This window comes from Rutidosis leptorrhynchoides, chromosome 1, assembly GCF_046630445.1.
Source record: "Rutidosis leptorrhynchoides isolate AG116_Rl617_1_P2 chromosome 1, CSIRO_AGI_Rlap_v1, whole genome shotgun sequence".
NCBI classification, from domain to species: domain Eukaryota; kingdom Viridiplantae; phylum Streptophyta; class Magnoliopsida; order Asterales; family Asteraceae; genus Rutidosis; species Rutidosis leptorrhynchoides.
In genome coordinates this window covers 580,469,692-580,497,518 of record NC_092333.1, presented here as the reverse complement: position 1 = coordinate 580,497,518, position 27,827 = coordinate 580,469,692, and the positions used below count along the sequence as shown (strand labels likewise).

Genomic DNA, 27,827 nt, shown 5'->3' with positions numbered 1-27,827 from the left:
ATTAAATATACCTCGTACACCATTATCTCACCATCTTCTTCATCTTCTTCGTTGTAAAACCGAAATAGAAACAGAAATTAAATAGCAGCAGCAACAATCGGTTGTGATTATTTTTCTGGTGGCCCAAAAACAGTCCATTAGCAAGTAAGATTAATATAATCTATATGATAACAGAATGTCAAAAAGAAAACAGTGCACAATAGTATTCGATGAAATTAGCAGCCGGAGGTTTGTACTTTTATGAATTCACGGAGTTTTATATCGTGTCCCTTGCTAAACAGTTAACGTATAAAAGTGTTCCTAAAAATCCCAAATTTTTAGATTAAACATATTTAATTATTTCACTCATTACCTGTTTGAAACCTGATCAAAAAGGTTCGGTAATTATTTATTTTCTGTACCAAATAATGTGTACGGAGTACTAAAATTTAAACTAAAAGGATAAAAATATTTTTAACAAATCTAGAATCTTCGTAATCAATTTACACTCCAATTTTTATTTTAATCTTTCATAAACATGTATTATATTTATATTAAAACTAACAAAACATCAACCGAGTGTCACTGACGATTACTAAGTAGGCTCGAGATCAATTACTTTTAATATATTCTCTTTCTAGATGCAAACAGTTTTAACTAGCAAGTTTTAACTTACTAAAATAATTATATTATACATTTTTAAACAATTAGATTTAATATAATTTGATATATTTACAAGAAACATTTAGATATACATATACATATCTACATATTTGTAATAGTAGTTTCCATTACATCTCATATTATTTTACATATTTATTTAATAAAATTAAATCATATATTTTATCAAATAATATTTCAAATTATTATTATATATATATATATATATATATATATATATATATATTTAAATATATGTGTATCTATTTACAAATAGTTGTTCGTGAATCGTCGAGAACAGTCGAATGTCAATTGAATATATGAAACAGTTCACAATTTTTGAGACCCAACCTAACAGATTTTGCTTATCGTGTTAAAGATATTAAATCGTATCGAGAGTTTGGTTCAAAATTAGTCGAAATTTTCCGGGTCGTGACAGTACCTACCCGTTAAAGAAATTTCGTCCCAAAATTTGATTGAGGTCGTCATGGCTAACAAAAAAAATGTTTTCATGACGAATATGAGTTGATAAATAGAGTTTTATCAACATTCAGTAATAATGATAAAAATAATTCGATTACTCGAAGAGTATGAGTGAAGCTATCGCAAAAGAGTGAAATGATAAAATTAAGGTTCGTCTTAACTTTTGACGTAGTCACGGTTGATTTCCGGAATTCATGAAATTTAAAGAAAATCTTCTAATCAGAAAGAAAATGTAATAGCACGATTTATTAGCAATTTATTGGAATTACGGAAGAACAAAAATATCAAGGAAATATTTCCGTGGTATGCTTAGAGATTAAGTAGAATGAAAGAGTTATGTAACATGGTACATGATGATGGTATTGTCTGTGAATCATCACATTCCAATAGAAATTCAGCATAACTTACTGTAATATAATCACGTTGGCCAAGCGCATTATATTATACTAACTCATGCTTCAGTTCCCAACACTTCTACACAATTCATTCATAATTTATACTTAGACTTTACAGAAGTTTCCAATATTATGGAATACAGAAATACAAAGAGATAGATAATTTCAGACAAGAATATTTATGAAAAATATCCTTAGAAATATCGAAGATATTTTATGATGATATTTTGGAATTTCTAAGTTCGAAGGTTGATGAAGAAAAATTTTCCGCAAGATTTTAACATGACTTCGGAGCAGGATAATATCTAAAGATTTCATCGGATTCATGAATATAGGGTTTGGTCCTTGTATTTGTCCATGGTCTCCTTTATGGTTTAGCTCAATCCGTTTTTCTGTACCAAATTTTATATCGAGCGTTCCTAATACTCCATTCTTTATCATCAAACTCTTGGCCATTAAAACCATCTACAACATGCTGCTTCATCAGCATTTTCAAAGTTAACGGATCTAGGTCATCGGTTATCAAACGGAGGTGGTTTCAGGAGAATTGTGTTTTTAGATGATTAAACGCTGATGGTAATATGGTGGAATATAAAAGGTTCCTCAGTAACAATAAAGAGTACGCATATATATCAAGGTTATAATAAGGTTGTTTCGGATGAAAAGTCAGAGTTGACTTGCTGGAGCTGTGACAAAATTTGCTACTTTGAAAGGGATTACCAAATTATTTTGGGTAATAATAACACTAAAGGAATTAGCATAGCTACGTGTTAAACGTTTACTCAATTTCTGAGGGTTTTTCAGGTGCATAACTATATGCATCAATCTTTTCTTCCGTAGATGAAGTGCGGCTGATTCATCCTCTCGATTGAGGTGTTTTCAAGAATCATGAAAGATTTGAACATGAATTGGAATCGTCAAGATTCAAATGAGGTTTAAGATGAAATCAAGTGGCAAACTTGAAGAATTGTTTAGTTTCATATGTTATAATCAATATTTTAATTCATTTTAATGGTCAAATAATGGCAGTCCTTAGTTGATAGTCCAATAATTGGTTTATATATATATAATCTTAGAATTACCTAACGATGTATTGTATACGTATTGTCTTTGCATCAACCCAGAGACGTATTGTAGACGTATTGTCTTAGAATTAACTAAGACGTATTGTGTACGTATTGTCTTAGGATTTATCAAAACGTATTGTATACTTATTGTGTTAGGATGTACCAAATATTCGAATTAATAAATACGTATCATGACCCGTGTACAACTTATTGTCTCAGAATTAATCCGACGTATTGTGTACATGTGTCCCGATTTAAAGTGCGTAAAAGTAAATAACAGAAATTAAATGACGATAAATAAAATTGCGAGAATATAAATTGCGATAATTAAATTGCGATAAATAAAATGTAACCAGTTAGCTAGGAATAGTTAGCGTGGATTCTTAACAAAATTTCGATTAGTTAATTCGTTTGTTTCTAACAAATTTTATTTTGTCCAATATTTTCTTCATTATGCCACTTGTTGGATTCTGATAGGTCAAAATCCAAATATGAAATTTGAATAAAAATGGTTATTCTGTGGTGAACGGATTCGTATATCGGTGGATGTAAGTAGGATAGTAAATGACCGTTGAATCAGATTCGAAGAATATACAGTGTATCTTATTAATGTGCAATCTAAATACTCCTCAGGTATTACCTACCCGTTAAAATATTTTCACCATTAACAGTTTGTACGAAAGAATTCTTAATTACAATCTTTATGAAAACATATATACATATATATTTTCTTCAGATGTAATCATGGATTTAATGAGTTAATGTGATATTAATCTCATTTGCTTTTCGGTTTGAGCTAGAATAAGTATTCTCTAAAACTATTAGGAACCACATATTCTTCGCAGAATATTAATGAAGTTATGGTTCAATACTTCATTGTTCATTGTTGTTGGTACTCCTTGGTATATATGGTGCGTATGATGTTGATGTTCGTGGTAAAAAATTTTAATGATGAGGTGTGGGATGCGGATGTTGATGTTGTTGATGGTACTGTTGCTGCCATTGATGCTGCTGGTGCTTATGGTATTGAGGCTTGCGATGTGGACGTTACTGGTGGTACTGGTGTTGCTGATGGTGCTTGTAATCTTTGCACCATACGTTCCAAAGCCACAACTCGAGCGCGAAGCTCGTTGACTTCTTCTATTACACCGGGGTGATTGTCGGTTCGGACGAGCGGATAAATAAAATCTAGAATTTGATGTAGTATATAATCGTGGCGAGATACTCTAGAAATGAGAGAGAAAATGGTGTTTCGGACAGGTTCGCCGGTAAGTGCTTCAGGTTCTTCACCCAGAGGTGAATTCGGTTGGTGGAAGGGATCACCTTCTTCTTGCCTCCAATGATTAAGTGGACTACGAACTCATCAGATGAATTGGAGATGGATGATTGGTTGATTCATTCTGGCGACGCTGCTTCTGGAGCGTAGGTGAATATCCATGTCGGAATAGCTGTCGGATTCTGAAGAACTTTGAACTAGTGGTGAGTTCCATTTTGTACGGTTAGATAAAGGGTTTTCGACATGAAATGAATTTCGGATGTCGGATGATATTCTATCTACATAGAATACCTAAATATAGTACAGGAGATCCTGTAGATTACGGAGGGAATTAAGGAAATGTGTCAGACAAAGTTTAATGTGATGGGATATGAATTCGTCTGTACACTGTCTATGCGATAATTGCAATAAGACGTGTCGAGACTGAAAATGATAAGTATATATCTTTCGACAAATGGTGGTAAGTAAAAAATTTTAACATGTAGACCAGGTTCAAGTCTAGACTCATTAACATAACCTAACAACTACTAGGTCGAAGTCCAGATTCATTAATGCATCCTAACAACTCCTAGTTAGACACACTAATGCAAGACCTGGTTCGCTACGACCACCGCTCTGATACCACCTGTGAGGACCCGTCCTTATCCCCCTGGACGAAGTCATCAACATCTGGTTCCATTGCGAGGTACTGATCTTAAATATGCAGGAATGACTCCAAGTAATATGAGCAAATGCACAGCGGAAGACTTCTTATATACCTGAGAATAAACATGCTTAAAAGTGTCAAACAAAAGGTTGGTGAGTTCATAGGTTTATCATAACAATCATTTCAATATATTAATAGACCACAAGATTTCATATATGTATAAACGTTTTTAATAATCATATTCTAAGTGGTTGAGCACTTGATAACCATACTTAACATTTAATCAACGTCGCATATTCCCTTTATTATGAAATCTCACTACACCGTACCAAGTGTAGTCACCAAAACGAAGTACTGTGCAACCGTTGAATACTGGTCGTCCAGCCCGGTTGGGGTTGTCAGGCCCGATAGATCTATCAACAGGATTCGCGTTTACAATACCCATGTAAATAGTAGTTACCAAGCTACAGGGAAGTATGCCAGTGGTACAACTCAACGTAGAATGTATTTTTAAGTACTTGTGTCTATTTCGTAAAACAGTTATAAAAGTTGCGCATGTATTCTCAGCCCAAAAATATATATTGCAAAGCAATTAAAAAGGGCGCAAATGAAACTCACCATACTGTATTTTGTAGTAAAAATACATATGACGTCATTTAACAAGTATAGGGTTGGCCTCGGATTCACGAACCTATATCATTCGTATATATATTAAAACATATATTTGTAATCGAGTAAATCTATTTATAATTAGTGATGTAATTGTTATATTAATAATTTATAAGTTTCATTATTTATTTGTATATTTTCATTTTATATATGAAAATATTAATATAATTAAATTTTGTTATTTAAATATGTATATACTTTTATATGTATAGTCTTTGTTGATATACTTATAGTCTCAACAACGTTATTAAAACCTTTATTTTTATAGTTATAATTATTTTATTAATAATATGGATATTAACGATAATATTAAAAATGATAATTTTAACGTTTTTTTTTAGCAATCTTATTAATAATAACGATAATGATACTAATATTAATATTAGTCATAATAATAATCATTTTAGGGAAAATTTTGTTATTGATATTGATAATAATAATAATAATAACCAAAATCATAATAATAACAATGATAAAAATTATATTCTTAGTAATGATAATAGTAGTAGTAATAAAAAAAAATTTAGAATGGAAAAACTACCTTCCAAAGCCATTAAAAAAAATTTGCACCAAACCGGGCTTGAACCCAAACCTCTTGCTCACCCGCTCACCCCCTTAATCATCTGAGCTATCTTGCGTTTCTGTTTTAGTTTACAACTTAAACGTATATAACCATTACATGTTTGTTCCTCGTCTTCTTTTAAAACAACTCGACTAGAATAACAACGATCATCATCCCTTTTACATTTTTATCATCATCGACATTATTAAATATACCTCGTACACCATTATCTCACCATCTTCTTCATCTTCTTCGTTGTAAAACCGAAATAGAAACAGAAATTAAATAGCAGCAGCAACAATCGGTTGTGATTATTTTTCTGGTGGCCCAAAAACAGTCCATTAGCAAGTAAGATTAATATAATCTATATGATAACAGAATGTCAAAAAGAAAACAGTGCACAATAGTATTCGATGAAATTAGCAGCCGGAGGTTTGTACTTTTATGAATTCACGGAGTTTTATATCGTGTCCCTTGCTAAACAGTTAACGTATAAAAGTGTTCCTAAAAATCCCAAATTTTTAGATTAAACATATTTAATTATTTCACTCATTACCTGTTTGAAACCTGATCAAAAAGGTTCGGTAATTATTTATTTTCTGTACCAAATAATGTGTACGGAGTACTAAAATTTAAACTAAAAGGATAAAAATATTTTTAACAAATCTAGAATCTTCGTAATCAATTTACACTCCAATTTTTATTTTAATCTTTCATAAACATGTATTATATTTATATTAAAACTAACAAAACATCAACCGAGTGTCACTGACGATTACTAAGTAGGCTCGAGATCAATTACTTTTAATATATTCTCTTTCTAGATGCAAACAGTTTTAACTAGCAAGTTTTAACTTACTAAAATAATTATATTATACATTTTTAAACAATTAGATTTAATATAATTTGATATATTTACAAGAAACATTTAGATATACATATACATATCTACATATTTGTAATAGTAGTTTCCATTACATCTCATATTATTTTACATATTTATTTCCTAAAATTAAATCATATATTTTATCAAATAATATTTCAAATTATTATTATTATTATTATTATTATATATATATATATATATATATATATATATATATATATATATATATATTTAAATATATGTGTATCTATTTACAAATAGTTGTTCGTGAATCGTCGAGAACAGTCGAATGTCAATTGAATATATGAAACAGTTCACAATTTTTGAGACCCAACCTAACAGATTTTGCTTATCGTGTTAAAGATATTAAATCGTATCGAGAGTTTGGTTCAAAATTAGTCGAAATTTTCCGGGTCGTGACAGTACCTACCCGTTAAAGAAATTTCGTCCCGAAATTTGATTGAGGTCGTCATGGCTAACAAAAAAAATGTTTTCATGACGAATATGAGTTGATAAATAGAGTTTTATCAACATTCAGTAATAATGATAAAAATAATTCGATTACTCGAAGAGTATGAGTGAAGCTATCGCAAAAGAGTGAAATGATAAAATTAAGGTTCGTCTTAACTTTTGACGTAGTCACGGTTGATTTCCGGAATTCATGAAATTTAAAGAAAATCTTCTAATCAGAAATAAAATGTAATAGCACGATTTATTAGCAATTTATTGGAATTACGGAAGAACAGAAATATCAAGGAAATATTTCCGTGGTATGCTTAGAGATTAAGTAGAATGAAAGAGTTATGTAACATGGTACATGATGATGGTATTGTCTGTGAATCATCACATTCCAATAGAAATTCAGCATAACTTACTGTAATATAATCACGTTGGCCAAGCGCATTATATTATACTAACTCATGCTTCAGTTCCCAACACTTCTACACAATTCATTCATAATTTATACTTAGACTTTACAGAAGTTTCCAATATTATGGAATACAGAAATACAAAGAGATAGATAATTTCAGACAAGAATATTTATGAAAAATATCCTCAGAAATATCGAAGATATTTTATGATGATATTTTGGAATTTCTAAGTTCGAAGGTTGATGAAGAAAAATTTTCCGCAAGATTTTAACATGACTTCGGAGCATGATAATATCTAAAGATTTCATCGGATTCAGAATTACCTGGATTCATGAATATAGGGTTTGGTCCTTGTATTTGTCCATGGTCTCCTTTATGGTTTAGCTCAATCCGTTTTTCTGTACCAAATTTTATATCGAGCGTTCCCAATACTCCATTCTTTATCATCAAACTCTTGGCCATTAAAACCATCTACAACATGCTGCTTCATCAGCATTTTCAAAGTTAACGGATCTAGGTCATCGGTTATCAAACGGAGGTGGTTTCAGGAGAATTGTGTTTTTAGATGATTAAACGCTGATGGTAATATGGTGGAATATAAAAGGTTCCTCAGTAACAATAAAGAGTACGCATATATATCAAGGTTATAATAAGGTTGTTTCGGATGAAAAGTCAGAGTTGACTTGCTGGAGCTGTGACAAAATTTGCTACTTTGAAAGGGATTACCAAATTATTTTGGGTAATAATAACACTAAAGGAATTAGCATAGCTACGTGTTAAACGTTTACTCAATTTCTGAGGGTTTTTCAGGTGCATAACTATATGCATCAAACTTTTCTTCCGTAGATGAAGTGCGGCTGATTCATCCTCTCGATTGAGGTGTTTTCAAGAATCATGAAAGATTTGAACATGAATTGGAATCGTCAAGATTCAAATGAGGTTTAAGATGAAATCAAGTGGCAAACTTGAAGAATTGTTTAGTTTCATATGTTATAATCAATATTTTAATTCATTTTAATGGTCAAATAATGGCAGTCCTTAGTTGATAGTCCAATAATTGGTTTATATATATATAATCTTAGAATTACCTAACGATGTATTGTATACGTATTGTCTTTGCATCAACCCAGAGACGTATTGTAGACGTATTGTCTTAGAATTAACTAAGACGTATTGTGTACGTATTGTCTTAGGATTTATCAAAACGTATTGTATACTTATTGTGTTAGGATGTACCAAATATTCGAATTAATAAATACGTATCATGACCCGTGTACAACTTATTGTCTCAGAATTAATCCGACGTATTGTGTACATGTGTCCCGATTTAAAGTGCGTAAAAGTAAATAACAGAAATTAAATGACGATAAATAAAATTGCGAGAATATAAATTGCGATAATTAAATTGCGATAAATAAAATGTAACCAGTTAGCTAGGAATAGTTAGCGTGGATTCTTAACAAAATTTCGATTAGTTAATTCGTTTGTTTCTAACAAATTTTATTTTGTCCAATATTTTCTTCATTATGCCACTTGTTGGATTCTGATAGGTCAAAATCCAAATATGAAATTTGAATAAAAATGGTTATTTTGTGGTGAACGGATTCGTATATCGGTGGATGTAAGTAGGATAGTAAATGACCGTTGAATCAGATTCGAAGAATATACAGTGTATCTTATTAATGTGCAATCTAAATACTCCTCAGGTATTACCTACCCGTTAAAATATTTTCACCATTAACAGTTTGTACGAAAGAATTCTTAATTACAATCTTTATGAAAACATATATACATATATATTTTCTTCAGATGTAATCATGGATTTAATGAGTTAATGTGATATTAATCTCATTTGCTTTTCGATTTGAGCTAGAATAAGTATTCTCTAAAACTATTAGGAACCACATATTCTTCGCAGAATATTAATGAAGTTATGGTTCAATACTTCATTGTTCATTGTTGTTGGTACTCCTTGGTATATATGGTGCGTATGATGTTGATGTTCGTGGTAAAAAATTTTAATGATGAGGTGTGGGATGCGGATGTTGATGTTGTTGATGGTACTGTTGCTGCCATTGATGCTGCTGGTGCTTATGGTATTGAGGCTTGCGATGTGGACGTTACTGGTGGTACTGGTGTTGCTGATGGTGCTTGTAATCTTTGCACCATACGTTCCAAAGCCACAACTCGAGCGCGAAGCTCGTTGACTTCTTCTATTACACCGGGGTGATTGTCGGTTCGGACGAGCGGATAAATAAAATCTAGAATTTGATGTAGTATATAATCGTGGCGAGATACTCTAGAAATGAGAGAGAAAATGGTGTTTCGGACAGGTTCGCCGGTAAGTGCTTCAGGTTCTTCACCCAGAGGTGAATTCGGTTGGTGGAAGGGATCACCTTCTTCTTGCCTCCAATGATTAAGTGGACTACGAACTCATCAGATGAATTGGGGATGGATGATTGGTTGATTCATTCTGGCGACGCTGCTTCTGGAGCGTAGGTGAATATCCATGTCGGAATAGCTGTCGGATTCTGAAGAACTTTGAACTAGTGGTGAGTTCCATTTTGTACGGTTAGATAAAGGGTTTTCGACATGAAATGAATTTCGGATGTCGGATGATATTCTATCTACATAGAATACCTAAATATAGTACAGGAGATCCTGTAGATTACGGAGGGAATTAAGGAAATGTGTCAGACAAAGTTTAATGTGATGGGATATGAATTCGTCTGTACACTGTCTATGCGATAATTGCAATAAGACGTGTCGAGACTGAAAATGATAAGTATATATCTTTCGACAAATGGTGGTAAGTAAAAAATTTTAACATGTAGACCAGGTTCAAGTCTAGACTCATTAACATAACCTAACAACTACTAGGTCGAAGTCCAGATTCATTAATGCATCCTAACAACTCCTAGTTAGACACACTAATGCAAGACCTGGTTCGCTACGACCACCGCTCTGATACCACCTGTGAGGACCCGTCCTTATCCCCCTGGACGAAGTCATCAACATCTGGTTCCATTGCGAGGTACTGATCTTAAATATGCAGGAATGACTCCAAGTAATATGAGCAAATGCACAGCGGAAGACTTCTTATATACCTGAGAATAAACATGCTTAAAAGTGTCAAACAAAAGGTTGGTGAATTCATAGGTTTATCATAACAATCATTTCAATATATTAATAGACCACAAGATTTCATATATGTATAAACGTTTTTAATAATCATATTCTAAGTGGTTGAGCACTTGGTAACCATACTTAACATTTAATCAACGTCGCATATTCCCTTTATTATGAAATCTCACTACACCGTACCAAGTGTAGTCACCAAAACGAAGTACTGTGCAACCGTTGAATACTGGTCGTCCAGCCCGGTTGGGGTTGTCAGGCCCGATAGATCTATCAACAGGATTCGCGTTTACAATACCCATGTAAATAGTAGTTACCAAGCTACAGGGAAGTATGCCAGTGGTACAACTCAACGTAGAATGTATTTTTAAGTACTTGTGTCTATTTCGTAAAACAGTTATAAAAGTTGCGCATGTATTCTCAGCCCAAAAATATATATTGCAAAGCAATTAAAAAGGGAGCAAATGAAACTCACCATACTGTATTTTGTAGTAAAAATACATATGACGTCATTTAACAAGTATAGGGTTGGCCTCGGATTCACGAACCTATATCATTCGTATATATATTAAAACATATATTTGTAATCGAGTAAATCTATTTATAATTAGTGATGTAATTGTTATATTAATAATTTATAAGTTTCATTATTTATTTGTATATTATCATTTTATATATGAAAATATTAATATAATTAAATTTTGTTATTTAAATATGTATATACTTTTATATGTATAGTCTTTGTTGATATACTTAACGTTATTAAAACCTTTATTTTTATAGTTATAATTATTTTATTAATAATATGGATATTAACGATAATATCAAAAATGATAATTTTAACGTTTTTTTTTTTAGCAATCTTATTAATAATAACGATAATGATACTAATATTAATATTAGTCATAATAATAATCATTTTAGGGAAAATTTTGTTAATGATATTGATAATAATAATAATAATAACCAAAATCATAATAATAACAATGATAAAAATTATATTCTTAGTAATAATAATAATATTAGTAATAAAAAAAAATTTAGAATGGAAAAACTACCTTCCAAAGCCATTAAAAAAAATTTGCACCAAACCGGGCTTGAACCCAAGACCTCTTGCTCACCCGCTCACCCCCTTAACCATCTGAGCTATCTTGCATTTCTGTTTTAGTTTACAACTTAAACGTGTATAACCATTACATGTTTGTTCCTCATCTTCTTTTAAAACAACTCAACTAGAGTAACAACAATCATCATCCCTTTTACGTTTTTATCATCATCGACATTATTAACTATACCTCGTACACCATTATCTCACCATCTTCTTCATCTTCTTCGTTGTAAAACTGAAATAGAAACAGAAATTAAATAGCAGCAGCAACAATCGGTTGTGATTATTTTTCTAGTGGCCCAAAAACAGTCCATTAGCAAGTAAGATTAATATAATCTATATGATAACATAATGTCAAAAAGAAAACAGTGCACAATAGTATTCGATGAAATTAGCAGCCGGAGGTTTGTACTTTTATGAATTCACGGAGTTTTATATCGTGTCCCTTGCTAAACAGTTAACGTATAAAAGTGTTCCTAAAAATCCTAAATTTTTAGATTAAACATATTTAATTATTTCACTCATTACCTGTTTGAAACCTGATCAAAAAGGTTCGGTAATTATTTATTTTCTATACCAAATAATGTGTACGGAGTACTAAAATTTAAACTAAAAGGATAAAAATATTTTTAACAAATCTAGAATCTTCGTAATCAATTTACACTCCAATTTTTATTTTAATCTTTCATAAACATGTATTATATTTATATTAAAACTAACAAAACATCAACCGAGTGTCACTGACGATTACTAAGTAGGCTCGAGATCAATTACTTTTAATATATTCTCTTTCTAGATGCAAACAGTTTTAACTAGCAAGTTTTAACTTACTAAAATAATTATATTATATATTTTTAAACAATTAGATTTAATATAATTTGATATATTTACAAGAAACATTTAGATATACATATACATATCTACATATTTGTAATAGTAGTTTCCATTACATCTCATATTATTTTACATATTTATTTCCTAAAATTAAATCATATATTATATCAAATAATATTTCAAATTATTATATATATATATATATATATATATATATATATATATATATATATATATATATATATATATATATTTAAATATATGTGTATCTATTTACAAATAGTTGTTCGTGAATCGTCGAAAACAGTCGAATGTCAATTGAATATATGAAACAGTTCACAATTTTTGAGACTCGACCTAACAGATTTTGCTTATCGTGTTAAAGATATTAAATAGTATCGAGAGTTTGGTTCAAAATTAGTCAAAAATTTTCGGGTCGTGACATTCTGATACAAGCACGATATCATCGGCAAAAATCAGACACCAAGGGATGTTCTCTTGTATTCCTCGAGACAGCTCGTCGAGAATCAAAGCGAAAAGGAAAGGACTAAGGGCTGATCCCTGGTGCAAGCCTACTTCTATCGGGAAATACTCTGTGTTTCCCACAGGCGTCCTGACACAGGACTTCGCCCCATCGTACATATCCATAATAGCTCTAATATATCTACTTGGGATACCCCTAACATTAAGTGTCTTCCAAATCAGCTTTCGCGGTACGCTATCATAGGCCTTTTCTAAGTCTTGGAAGACCATCTCTAGACCCTTTTGTTTCTCCCTATACTTCTCCATAACGCTTCTTAAAATATGAATTGCCTCCATCGAAGAGCACCCTGGCATGAAGCCAAATTGGTTTTCTGAAACCGTAGTTTCGCGTCGAAGTCTAGTCTCAATCACTCTCTCCCAAAGCTTCATAGTATGACTAAGTAATTTTATGCCTCTATAATTACCGCAGATTTGGGCATCCCCTTTATTTTTGTAAATAGGGATAATCTCGCTGAGTCTCCATTCCGTAGGCATTTTATAACTTCTAAGCGTCTTATTGAAAAGACACGTCAACCACCTGACACCATCCTCACCAAGGCATCGCCACGCCTCTATTGGGATCTGATCTGGTCCTACAGCTTTGTTTCTACCCATCTTTCGTAGTGCCGAACTTACTTCTTCCTGACTAATTCTCCTACAGAAATTGTTGTTCCAAAATTGTCCTATTCCCAAGTCCTGCGGAACCTCTTGGCGCCCAGGTCCTTCACCCACGAAAAGAGATGAGAAATACCCTTCCCATCTTTTCCTAATTTCTTCTTCCTTCACTATGGTTTGACCGGCTTCATCCTTGATAAACTTGATGTTATCTATATCCCTCCTCCTACGCTCCATAGATTTTGCAATCCTGTAAATATCATTTGCTCCTTCTTTAGAGTCTAGATGATGATGATGATGATGATGATGATGATGATGATGATGATGATGATGATGATGATGATGATGATGATGATGATGATGATGATGATGATGATGATGATGATGATGATGATGATGATGATGATGATGATGATGATGATGATGATGAAATTAATAATAATTCAGTTGACCATATCTTTTAATTCGTTCATCGAAACCATAAGCTTTCTAAATGAAAAGTTATTAATTTTTCGCCAGCTTTCCAACGACATGCATATCATATACCTTATCTTAGTAGCATATGTATTAAATTCATGATTTATCATAAACTATATAACGACGAAACTAAGCAAACAAACATGCATAATCATATATACTCGAGTACAAGTCAGGGGTACACTATTAATATATAAAAGATAAGATATGAATGTTCACGTATCAATATTGAGATTCAATATTGCAGGAAAGTACGTAGACGCAATGAAGATGATAAACACTAGGTTAACCTCACGAGCTATACCCCCGAACAATACCCATAACTTCCATAGCTATAACCCATAATTTCCTTAACTCTATCCCGTTTGAAAACTTATTTTGAGATCGCCTGAATATAACTCCGTCGTAGTATTTTATGTATACTAATAATATCTTGAAATAATACTGAGTATATATATATATATATATATATATATATATATATATATATATATCGATTGAGAGAGTTTAGAGAAATATATTTTCAAGTTTCTATGAAATAATGAAATCTATTGAATTCTATTTATAATAGATTTTTGAATTATTAAAGTGAATTATTAAAGTATGAATTATTAAAGTAAATTATTAAAGTATGAATTATTAAAGTATGAATTATTAAAGTGAATTATTAAAGTTAAAGTAAAGTAAAAGTAAGTAAAAGTAAAGGTAAAGGTAAAGTTAAAGTATAGTAAAAGTATAAAACTATGTACGTATAATACGCGTATAAATATATATAATATTAATTTAAATCGTTATATATATTTAATAAAATAAAATATATATATTTAATAAAATAAAATATAAATATCGTTATCTTTATCATAATTGTTAAGAAATGAGTTGTCAAAAGTGGTTCTAGATATTTATAAAAGTTATATACGTTTTAATAATAAAGTTCTTTTTAAACAGAAAACGTTTTTGTACGTTTAAAACTAAATCAAATAAATATGATAATTTTGTTTTCCAAAACTAAATATATTTAAGAATCATTTTGTTAAAAAGTTAAAATAATGGAAATCGTTATATCATAAAACGTTTTAGAAAAATAGAATATTATATATTCATAATAGGTTTCAAGTTTTTAAATTACAGTCTGTTGGTGAAGCATGTGATAAAGTCCAAAGGTTAAATAAACATATGAAATCATCTTAATGAAAAATGTCGAGTTACTTAACTTGTCGATATCCAACATCTAAGTTATTTACACTCCACGTTCTTACTTTCACATTAAATAAAATGAAAGTTAACATAGTTATCTTATCAAGGTCACGAGAAAAATATTATAAAACATGAATTGGAAATTAAACAGGAATTTTCACTAACCCTTGTCTAGTTTCCGTTAATTGACACAATTGTTCTTACTTGTAAATCAGTTTACCAATTATTCCGAATACCGTTAAAAAGAATAGATTTCTTAATTCTCAGTGGACCTTACAACAGAGACCCGTAATCATATCACAATATATCTGATAATTCAATCATTTGATATCATCTTATAATCTCGTCGATAATTATAATAAACTTATATTGAAACAAATACGTTCCTGTAAAGTATTATACATATAATACTTTGTTAACGTTTTCAATTAATATAACCATATATTATATATACATATCTATACACATAAATGTTCGTGAATCGTCGAGCGCGGTCAAAGGGTAATTGATTACATGAATGTAGTTCCAAAATTTTGAGATTCAACATTACAAACTTTGCTTATCGTATCGAAAACATATAAAGATTAAGTTTAAATTTGGTCAGAAATTTCCAGGTTGTCACACATTAGCCATAAGTGCAGCTAACATTTCAGCTTCATCAATTGGTTCAGTTCCTTCTCTTAAAGAACATTCTCCTGTTCCTTGTAATTCTGGAAATTCTTCTAACAATTCTGCATGTGAATTTATAGTTTGAATATAATAACATGTATCGTCTGCAGATTGCGGTTGTTGCATGGCTCTATCAACAGAAAAGGTAACACTCTCGTCCTCTATACTTGGGGCCAGTTTCTTACCAAACACGTCTATTATTGCTTTAGCCGTGTTTAAGAATGGATATTTTCCTGATCGATCTGCTAGTTGTATACTTATTCGTGTTGGTTTCAATTCTCCGAGGTCTAGTTTAGCGTATAGTGAATACGGCATTAAATTTATACTAGCACCTAAGTCTGCCAATGCTTCTATTGAACTAAGACTACCCAGAAAACATGGAATTGTGAAACTTCCTGGATCTGAGAGTTTTTCTGGTAGCTTATTCAACAACACTGCAGAACAATTAGCATTCATTGTAACAGCCGAGAGTTCTTCCATTTTCTTTCTATTTGTGATTAGATCTTTCAGGAATTTAGCATATCTTGGCATTCCTGAAATCACATCAATGAAAGGAAGATTGACATTTATTTGTTTAAACATATCCAAAAATTTAGATTGCTTGGCTTCAAGTCTTTCTTTTCTCATTTTACTCGGGTAAGGAAGCGGTGGTTGGTATGGTTTAACATAAGGTTTAGCCTTAACTGTGTTATCTTCAATAACCTTTTCAACTACCGGTTCTGTTTCCTTCTCTTGCTCAGATTGTGGTGCCTGTGTAGTAGGAATAGAGTCATCAAAAATTACAGGTATTTCAGGTGGTTTAAGTGTAATACCACTTCTTGTGGTAATGGCTTTAGCTGTTTCATTCCGGGGGTTAGCATTTGTATCGCTAGGTAGACTTTTCGGTTTTCTTTCACCTATCAACCTTGCTAGGTTGCTCACTTCTTGTTCCAGATTTTGGATTGAAGCTTGTTGATTTCTAAATGCTTGAGCATTTTGTTCTTTGGTTTGTTTCTGAGATGTGAAAAACTGCGTTTGGGACTTCGACATCATATCTTCTAAATTTGGATTTTTATCATCGGTTTGTGGTGGTTTAATTCGGATTTTGATTGTAGTTTGGTCTTGGATACTTGTTGATTGCCAGGCCCTTGTTGTTGTATGGAACATTTCGGTTATAAATCTGATTTTGATTGTAGTTTGGTCTTGGCGGTTGATAATTATTCTGATAATTATTTCCAGACCTTTGGTTCATATATGAAACATTCTTTCTTTGTTCCATTGTTTGTTCAATACTGAGACAATCTTTTGTCAAATGTGGTCCTCCACACTGCTCACAACTAATTCGTATTGCGTGAATATCCTTAGTCATCTTTTTCATTCGTCTCTTGAAAGCATCTAACTTTCCGGAAATGGAATCAAAGTCATGGCTAGAATCGGCTCTAGCAGCTTTAGATGATCTAACGATGTATTTTTCTTGATGCCACTCATGTGAGTGGGAGGCTGTGTTATCAATAATTTTGTAAGCTTCAGTTGCGGTTTTCTTCATAATGGAACCACCAGCTGCTATGTCGATGTCTTTTCGTGTAGTAATGTCGCATCCTTGGTAGAATATTTGTGATAAGTGTCTAAACCATGTTGAGGATATCCTCTCAACAACTTTCCAAATCTTGTCCACGCTTCATATAAAGTTTCATTTGGCTTTTGTGTGAACGTAACAATTTCTCCTTGAAGTCTCACGGCTTTAGATGCCGGAAAGAATCTTTTAAGAAATTTCTCAACTAAAACATCCCATGTGTCAATCGCCCCTTCAGGTAACGATTCTAACCAATCTTTGGCTTCTCCCTTTAAAGTCCAGGGAAATAACATGAGATAGATCTGTTCATCCTCAACTTCTCTGATCTTAAATAGAGTACATATCCTATTAAAGGTACAAAGATGTTCGTTTGGATCTTCCTTCGGCGTACAACTAAATTGGCATTGATTAGTTACCATGTGTAGGATTTATCCTTTGATTTCATAATCTGGCGCATTAATGTCTGGTTGAGTAATGGCATGACCTTGGCCAGTGCGTGTAGCCCTCATTCGATCTTCCATACTTAGAGGTTCCGGATTTTCCATGATTGAGTTTGTTGAATCTGAATCACTAGGGGATTCTGATTTAATGGTTTCTTCCTCGACAATCTCTGGTTGAATGATTTGTGGTTCAGGAGGAATGATTATTGGTTCAGGATCTCTGAATTGTCCTTGAATATCCTCCGGGTTCTCAATTGTGAGGTCGGGCTCAAAAAATGGATTATCGGAAATTTGAATTGAAGTACTTGGTCGACTAGATGACGATTCTAAAGAAAATTCAACGGCGACAATATTGGCTAGATGTCTTGATCGAGTTACAGGAGGTGAACGTATGAAAGGTGGTGAACGTTTTGCTCGGTGCATTCACTGAATATCCTATTAGTTATAAAAATAAAAAATAAAAAATTCTATAAGTTATCAAATTAATAGACTTTTCTGATTTTACCCACGTTTCGAATAGCCAATAGATGCAGCAGGTAGCCAGGACCCTTTAAATCGGAAGCCCACAACTCGCCACTAACAAATCCAACTATTACTACGAACCAGAAAATTTTGGATGTCTATTAATTTAAGCGCTTAAAATAATTTTTCGTCGAATTTTTTGAAGATAAAATCTATGTCCTAAAAACTAGAGCGTCGAGAAATAAGAAAGAAAAAGAGTGCGTCGAAAAACGTCGAAAAATAAAAAGTCAAAAAATAATAATAAGAAAGTAAAGCGTAGAAAACTTAAAAGTCTAAAAACTAAATATTAAAAGTTGCGTCTAAAGGTATTAAAGCTTAAAAGGAATTTTATATCCAAAACGGCAATAATTTAAATAGGCACTAAAATCTATTAAATATTAAAGCGATAAGTGACGTCGTAAAATTCTAAAGCGTCTAAATCTTAATCTAAAGAAAAAGCACTTAAGGGATTTTACGGCAAAGCCTAAAGATCTAGAAATACTATGGCAAACACTAGTTTAAAACTAATTATGAATAATAAATATATAAATTACGAATTAAACTAATAAAAAGATACAAAAGTTAAAAATAAAACTTAAAGTTATAAAAATACAATTTTTATAAAAATATTATTTTTATAATTTTTTATTAAAAAGGTACTAATTTATAAAGTAATAAACCTAATTAAAACTTAAATTACAAAATTAATTAAAACTAAAACTAATTAATATTTAATTAAAACCCTAATTAGGTTAATTAATAATAATAATAATTAATAACAAACCCTAATTGTGTGCTGTACGATGATCAGACCCTGTCAGACCTTCTCATGCGGTCGCATGAGATTTAAGTACTGCAGCCATGCGATCGCATGATGTGCAGTTTCAATTTATATGCAGGCCAAAAAATGCAGGTTCAATCGTTTTTTTTTTTTTTTAACTTTTTTCTTTGATTTTTTTTTATTTTCTTATTTTATAGAAAATATAATATAACTAAAACTTATATATATAAAAAACTTATTAGTTTTTGTAACTAAAAAAAACTTTTTAATTTAAACTCTTAAAAATATAGATATATATTTTTCTTTTTTTATGTTTTTATATTTTTGTTTTTAAAACTTATTATATTTTTACAAAAATAGATTAAAACTAAATTTTTTTTTTTTTTAAATATAGCGTTTCGCTTCGGCGTTGATGATTCCCCGGCAGCGGCCCCAAAAATACTTGATGTGTGCAAGGTGTAGTACGAAATATTATTATTTTTACGATGAAATACTATTAAATACGATACAATTTACACAAGATATTTATTTATTTATAGAATGAGATATACCTAAACCTTGCTACAACACTTATAGGCAGTGTACCTAATCGTAGAGTAGTGTAGTTTTTAGTATGTCCAGTTCGTTCCACAAGGAGGTAGCTGAGTTTAACGCTATATATGTTTTAAACTATATTTGTATCAATATATATATAAGTAATATTATTATTATTATAAAGGGGGGTTTTTACCGTTTAGTGACCGGTTTGTCGATTTTATGTCTTAAATCACAATTAAAACCTAATGTAAAATATTAAATATAAATATATAAATATAACTTAATTTAAAGCGTAAAGTAAATGACGATAAATAAAAATGCGATAAATAAAAGTGCAGTAATTTAAAGTACGATAAATAAAATGACGATAAATAAAATGACGGTAAATAAAAGTACGAAGAGATATAAATTAAAGGAATTATGCTTATTTAAACTTCCGTAATCATGATGTTTAACATGTTGATTTTAATTTATTACCATGGGTTAATTGTCCTTTGTCCTGGATTATTCAATATGTCCATCTGGTTTTGTCCATAATAGTCCATCGGTCATAATTATAAAATGCGAGAGTCTTGGCCAAATTAACCTTATACCCGAAGTCAGATATTCCAACTAATTGGGGATTTAAACTGTAACAAGGTCTTAATACTTTTTTTTATGAGTACACCAGGTTATCGACTACGTGTAATCCAAGGTTTTAATACTTTGTTAACAATTACACCAATTACCCTTGAATGTAATCCACCCATGTTTTAATGACTCCAGTGACTATTAATCCATCCCCGTGTCCGGTCAAATGAATAATTATTAGTATTTATAGATATCCCGCCCACCGTACCCAGTCAAGCGTATGTGGTTATATATAAACACGTCAAATTATAAATCTCTATACTAAATCAACGAGATATCATTTAATTAATATAAAGTCCATTAATAGCCCATAGTCCAATTTCCACAAGTGTCGATCTTTTGTCCAAACCCCAATTATGGTCCAAAGCCCAATAACCCAGTCTTAATATTTAGTCTAACATCACGATTACTTCGGCTTAAATAAACATAATAATAACTTAGTTACAAGACATTAATTTAAAAAGGTTGAACATAACTTACAATGAGTATTAATCGCGTAGTGTTACACGGACAGAATTTCGACTTATAAACTTAAAACTTAAAACATTCGCCACTGTAACCTTATTATTATTAACTTAATATTAAAATTAAAATTATAATTAAAATATAAATATATATTGAGAGATGGAGAGTATCAGTTGAAGAAGGTGTACATAAAACGTCGAGCAAACTGCCTTTTTATAGCACTTGGCCGTCTCTTGGGTGCCATGCGATCGCATGGTTTTTGTTCTTCCAGGCCATGCGATCGCATGGCCAGGCTGTACTCAGATATTTTGCAATCAAAACGTGGGCTGCTGAGTTTATTTAATATATAATTATATATATATAATTATATATAATTATATATATATATATTATATTATATTCTTGTGCCTAGTTGACTCGTAATTTTAGGTCCGTTGTCTCGCGCGTTGATAGTTGGTTCATGTCCCGGTTCTGAATTTTCGAACGTCCTTTCGTACGATTTAATATCTTGTACTTTGCGTTTTGCGGCTTGTACTCTTGTAACTTTTAGACGTTTCTCAGCAATAATTTGAACCACTTGGATTGTACTTTGTACTTTTTAGCTTTTTGGTCGTTTGCGTCTTCAAATCGTCGAATCTGTCATTTGTCTTCACCTTTTATTATTTAAACGAATATCACTTGTAAATAGAACAATTGCAACTAAAAGCATGTCTTTCTTGAAGGATAATGCTATGAAATATATGTTCGTTTTTAGCATTATCAGGGACCAAGTACCATTCCGCACCAACGCTGAATACTCTTCAGTCATGGCTTTACGTCAGTGAGGATCCTTGTTAGCAATGGTAAAGTTTGTTGGTTCAGTGTCGGATGAGGGACCTCTTGTATGATAGGAGGTGGCCTTATGTTGGTGGATTTGTTTAGGATTGGGGCGAAGATTGGCTGGTCGAAAACGAGGAGGTGGCTCAGTGTTTGTAGAAGTGGTGGTAGAAGTAGCAGTAGTCTGATGTAGTTGGTTGTGACTTTGTTTAGGTGGTGATGAGGAGGTTTTTGAGCGACGAAGATATGTGTGAATGATAGGTGGTTTGATCGTGCCGCGTTCAAGCGGTGTAGTGGTGGTATTTTGTGGTTCTGGTGGGACAGAATGTGTTTTAGGAACTGTGAAAGGTGAATCTTTAGTTTGTGAGGTAGGATTTGGATATTTAAAGATGTAGGATTGACTGGATGTGTAGAAATGGTTGTATCAGATTGTTTAAAAGGAAAAGATTGCTCATTGAATCGAACATGACGGGCTATATAAATATGATCCGACTTTGGGTCGAAACAACGATAGCCATCATGGGCAGTACTGTAAACAAGAAATACACAAGGTGTAGATCGAAAATCCATTTTGTGTTTGTTGTATGAACAAAGATGAGGGTAGCATTGGCACCCAAAAACTCGAAGAATTGAAAAATCGGGTTTATGTTTAAACACATGTTCAAAGGGTGAGGTTGCTGAGTTTGTTTTGGTTCGCATTCGATTGATAAGGTACACTGCAGTTCCAAAAGCAAAATGCCAAAAACGTTGTGGTACATGTGATTGAGCGAGTATAGTAAGATCGGTTTCAACAACATGACGATGTCGTCTTTCAACCAAACTATTTTGTTCACTTGTATGAGGACAGGAAAGACGATGATTGATGCCTAGTGGACAAAAGAATTGAGACAGATTTCTAAATTCACCTCCCCAATCAGTTTTGGACAAATTTGAGTTTGGTCTAAAATTGTCGATCAACCATTGCCACAAATTGCTTAAAGGTGGCGTAAACATCAGATTTGAGTTTTAATGGGAAAAACACATAAATCGTGAAAAGTGATCGACACATAGCAAAAAGTATTCGTGACCATCAAAGGAGGTAACATGCGCAGGTCCCCATACATCACAAAAAGTATTTGAGTTTTCACAAATTGCTTAAAGGTGGCGTAAACATCAGATTTGAGTTTTAATGGGAAAAACACATAAATCGAGAAAAGTGATCGACACATAGCAAAAAGTATTTGTGACCATCAAAGGAGGTAACAGGCGCAGGTCCCCATACATCATAAAAGACTAAATCCATTTTGTGTTTGTTGTATGAACAAAGATGAGGGTAGCATTGGCACCCAAAAACTCGAAGAATTGAAAAATCGGGTTTATGTTTAAACACATGTTCAAAGGGTGAGGTTGCTGAGTTTGTTTTGGTTCGCATTCGATTGATAAGGTACACTGCAGTTCCAAAAGCAAAATGCCAAAAACGTTGTGGTACATGTGATTGAGCGAGTATAGTAAGATCGGTTTCAACAACATGACGATGTCGTCTTTCAACCAAACTATTTTGTTCACTTGTATGAGGACAGGAAAGACGATGATTGATGCCTAGTGGACAAAAGAATTGAGACAGATTTCTAAATTCACCTCCCCAATCAGTTTTGGACAAATTTGAGTTTGGTCTAAAATTGTCGATCAACCATTGCCACAAATTGCTTAAAGGTGGCGTAAACATCAGATTTGAGTTTTAATGGGAAAAACACATAAATCGTGAAAAGTGATCGACACATAGCAAAAAGTATTCGTGACCATCAAAGGAGGTAACATGCGCAGGTCCCCATACATCACAAAAAGTATTTGAGTTTTCACAAATTGCTTAAAGGTGGCGTAAACATCAGATTTGAGTTTTAATGGGAAAAACACATAAATCGAGAAAAGTGATCGACACATAGCAAAAAGTATTTGTGACCATCAAAGGAGGTAACAGGCGCAGGTCCCCATACATCATAAAAGACTAAATCCAAAATGTGCGAACTTTTATAAGTAGATGGTAATAGATGAAGTTTAGAGGATTTTCCAACATTACATGAATCACAAAAGGTGGTTGTAAACTTATTTTGTAAAGGCAAATGATATTTAGATAACATGGACTTCAAAAGTTGTGGATGTGGATGTCCGAGTCTTTTATGCCATGTAACTGAAGATGCACGGGTAGTGGAGAATGCTACTTTGTGAACTGGTGAAGACTGAGGAAGATGGAAGGAGTAAAGACCACCATTACTTGGACCCTTGAGGAGGGTAGTGTGTCTAATGTTGTCCTTCACAGCAAAGAAAGTTGAGTGAAATTCAAAATACACATTGTTATCAAGACAAAACTTTTGTACATAAAGTAATTTATGTTTTATTTCAGGAACATGAAGTATGTCTTTGAGGAAAAATGTTTTGTTTGGAGAAGAAAATTGTGAGGAACCAACGAGTAGAATGGGTAAACCCTTACCATTGCCAACATGAAGATTGTCCTCACCGTAGTAGACCTCGGAGTTGCCAAAGTTGGATTGGTCTGGAGCAACATGGTGACTAGAGCCTGTGTCTAGGATCCAAGAGGTTGATGCTTTGGAGCGATAGTCTGTAAAGTTAACTGAAGGTGAATGTCGTCTCATAGTAGAAGGGTTACGCTTAGGGCATTGAGATGGGATGTGCCCAATCCCACACCTGTTGCATGTGCCAAAAACTGTGTTTTTATTAAGTAAATTTCGATTACCTGCTTGATTTCTGTTGTTATAGTTGCCTCATCCACGTCTGTAATCACGTCCACGGTTATTGCCAGATCGGTTAGTGTACATGGCTTGTGCAGCGGGTGTATGGGCAGGTTGAACTTGGAGTCCAAGTTGAGATAAAAGCAATTGTACGGCTTGAAGCTGATCTGTTTGTGAAGTGGGCAAGACATTATTAGGAACTGTTGAATTGCGACTTTGTTTGCTAGTCGTAAATGCTTGAGCTGAAGGAATGTCGGGTACAGATTTCTTGATCATGTAGTCGTGGTCTGATAGCAGACCATGAAGGTCTACAAAGGTAAGGGGCTTTTCGCGGCCCAGAAGGCTTGATTTTAAACCGTTGTATTCCTCTCGTAGTCCTGATATAACTAGCATCACCAAATCTTTTTCTTTCATCTTTTCGCCTATGTTAGCGAGCGCAACATTGTATTCTTGAGTCCTAGTTAGGTAGTCTGCGGTTGTTTCATCTGTAGTCTGAGGAGCTGAGTTTTCAAAGTGTATTCTCGAGAGGAAGTGTAAGGAGCGTAGGCACGCTCAAGGGACAACCAGAGATCACAAGACGTTAGTCCTTGAACATGTTGGAATGATGCTTCGAATATGGTAGAAATGAGGAGCATTCTTATATGAACATCATTAGAGACCCAATTAATGTAATTGGGGTTTGGTGTTTGAGACTGTGTTTCTTCATCTTTTTCTGATGATGAGACATTTTTAGGTGGACAAGGGATTGTGCCATCAATATAGTCAAATAACTTGTTGGTGACGAAGAACGGTTGAACCATTGTCTTCCAGTAACCATAGTTCGTGGGAGATAAGGAGAAACCAAATTTGTGAGAGTTGTGTGCGGCTTTCTCTGTTGGAGTAAAGGTAGCTAGCATTGCCATTTTCAGAAATAGATAAAAGATAAGAAATAATATTTTTTTATATAAAGAGTAAAAATGAAAAATATATATAATAATATATATAAGATACCTACTCCTCATTAGATATTAGATAGGAAAGATAATAATAATAATAATAGTGTATAAAAGGAAGGATCCAAAATTCGCTCTACCACGGTATGGTATCAAGAGCTGTAAAGGCCCAAGTCCGGCAACAATTCTGGCAGCCACTATTCCGGTAACAATTCCGGCAGCTACTATTCCAGCAGCAACAGTACCGGGAAAAAAAAATGACCTTTAAAAATCAAAGTATGCTCTGTGAATGCAGCGCTGTCGCAACGTTCACATCAGAAACGAGCTTTTCAAGTCATAACAACTAAATCCCGTCAACCCACAAAATCACCGCAACTCAATACAACCCTAATCAGCCAAATTAACAACACAGCTACATGCGGAATTAGTTTCCGAACACATGCACAAAAATTTCAGCCATAACCGCCAGTACACGCGCCGCCACGCGCCGCCACGGTCGCCGGATATTTTCGACTTTCTTTTTCGATCGAGAACAATCCGGCCAAAATCAGAGAAAACCGCCAGTACCACTACTTCGGAGTCAAATTCCGACCGATCCCTGAAATTTTCAAATTTTTCGGGCTACGACCCACCGTCGACCGCCGCCGGCCGCCACTGTACATGCCGGTTCTGTATGTTCAGTTGTGGAACGAGAAAAAAAAAATTAACACTGAAGTCTTTTAACTCTTCATCCTTCCTTTTATACAGTATATATATATATATATTTGTCATTTTTACTTTTTATTTAAAAAAAATAAAAAATTATTATTACTTATCTTTTATCTATTTCTGAAAATAGCAATGCTAGCTACCTTTACTCCAACAGAGAAAGCCGCACACAACTCTCAGAAATTTGGTTTCACTTTATTTCCCACAAACTATGGTTACTGGAAGACAATGATTCAACCGTTCTTCGTCACCAACAAATTATTTGACTATATTGATGGCACAATCCCTTGTCCACCTAAAAATGTCCCGTCATCAGAAAAAGATGAAGAAACACAATCTCAAACACCAAACCCCAATTACATTAATTGGGTCTCTAATGATGCTCATATAAGAATGCTCCTCATTTCTACCATATCCGAAGCATCATTCCAACATGTTCAAGGACTAACGTCTCGTGATCTCTGGTTGTCCCTTGATCGTGCCTACGCTCCTCACACTTCCTCTCGAGAATACACTTTGAAAACCCAGCTCCTCAGACTACTATAGATGAAGCCAGATGAAACAACCGCAGACTACCTAACTAGGACTCAAGAATACGATGTTGCGCTCGCTAACATAGGCGAAAAGCTGAAAGAAAAAGATTTGGTGATGCTAGTTATATCAGGACTACGAGAGGAATACAACGGTTTAAAATCAAACTTTCTGAGCCGCAAAAAGCCCCCTACCTTTGTAGACCTTCATGGTCTGCTATCAGACCACGACTACATGATCAAGAAATCTGTACCCGACATTCCTTCAGCTCAATCATTCACGACTAGCACACAAAGTCGCAATTCAACAGCTCCTAATAATGTCTTGCCCGCTTCACAAACATATCAGCTTCAAGCCGTACAATTGCTTTTATCTTAACTTGGTCTCCAAGCTCAACCTGCCCATATACCGGCTGCACAAGCCATGTACATTAACCGATCTGGCAATAACCGTGGACGTGATTACAGACGTGGATGAGGCAACTATAACAACAGAAATAAAGCAGGTAATCGAAATTCATTTAACTGGGCTTCTAATAAAAACACAGTTTTTGGCACATGCAACAGGTGTGGGATTGGGCACATCCCATCTCAATGCCCTAACCGTAACCCATCTACTATGAGACGACAGTCACCTTTAGCCGACTTTACAGACTATCGCTCCCAAGCGTCAACATCTTGGATCCCAAACACAGGCTCTAGTCACCATGTTGCTCCAGACCTATCCAACTTTGGCAACTCCAAGGTCTACTACGGTGAGGCCAATCTTCATGTTGGCAATGGTAAGGGTTTACCCATTCTACACGTTGGTTCCTCACAATTTTCTTCTCCAAACAAAACCTTTTCCCTCAAAGACATACTTCATTTTCCTGAAATAAAACATAAATTACTTTCTGTACAAAAGTTGTCTTGAGAACAATGTGTATTTTGAATTTCACTCAACTTTCTTTGCTGTGAAGGACAAGATTACACACACTACCCTCCTCACGGGTCCAAGTAATGGTGGTCTTTACTCCTTCCATCTTCCTCAGTCTTCACCAGTTCACAAAGTAGCAGTCTCCACTACCCGTGCATCTTCAATTACATGGCATCAAAGACTCGGGCATCCACATCCACAACTTTTGAAGTCCATGTTATCTAAATATCATTTGCCT

The 27,827-nt window shown here is 33.2% G+C and overlaps 2 protein-coding genes across 2 annotated transcripts; one reads left to right on the top strand and one right to left on the bottom strand.

Annotated features, from left to right (window-relative positions):
* Window positions 1–24,964: 24,964 nt before the first annotated feature.
* On the bottom strand, window positions 24,965–25,405 carry LOC139845752 (uncharacterized). The gene has a single exon (XM_071835927.1). The coding sequence runs from the start codon at window positions 25,403–25,405 to the stop codon at window positions 24,965–24,967; it is 441 nt and encodes a 146-aa protein (XP_071692028.1).
* An 870-nt stretch (window positions 25,406–26,275) lies between these two features.
* On the top strand, window positions 26,276–26,689 carry LOC139845736 (uncharacterized). The gene has a single exon (XM_071835926.1). It carries the CDS (start codon window positions 26,276–26,278, stop codon window positions 26,687–26,689), a length of 414 nt encoding a protein of 137 aa, XP_071692027.1.
* The last annotated feature ends 1,138 nt before the right edge of the window (window positions 26,690–27,827 follow it).

Excerpts from the sequence above, each read along its gene's own strand:
- LOC139845736 (XM_071835926.1), top strand. The coding sequence starts at position 26,276 with ATGCTAGCTACCTTTACTCCAACAGAGAAAGCCGCACACAACTCTCAG.
- LOC139845752 (XM_071835927.1), bottom strand. The coding sequence starts at position 25,405 with ATGGCAATGCTAGCTACCTTTACTCCAACAGAGAAAGCCGCACACAAC.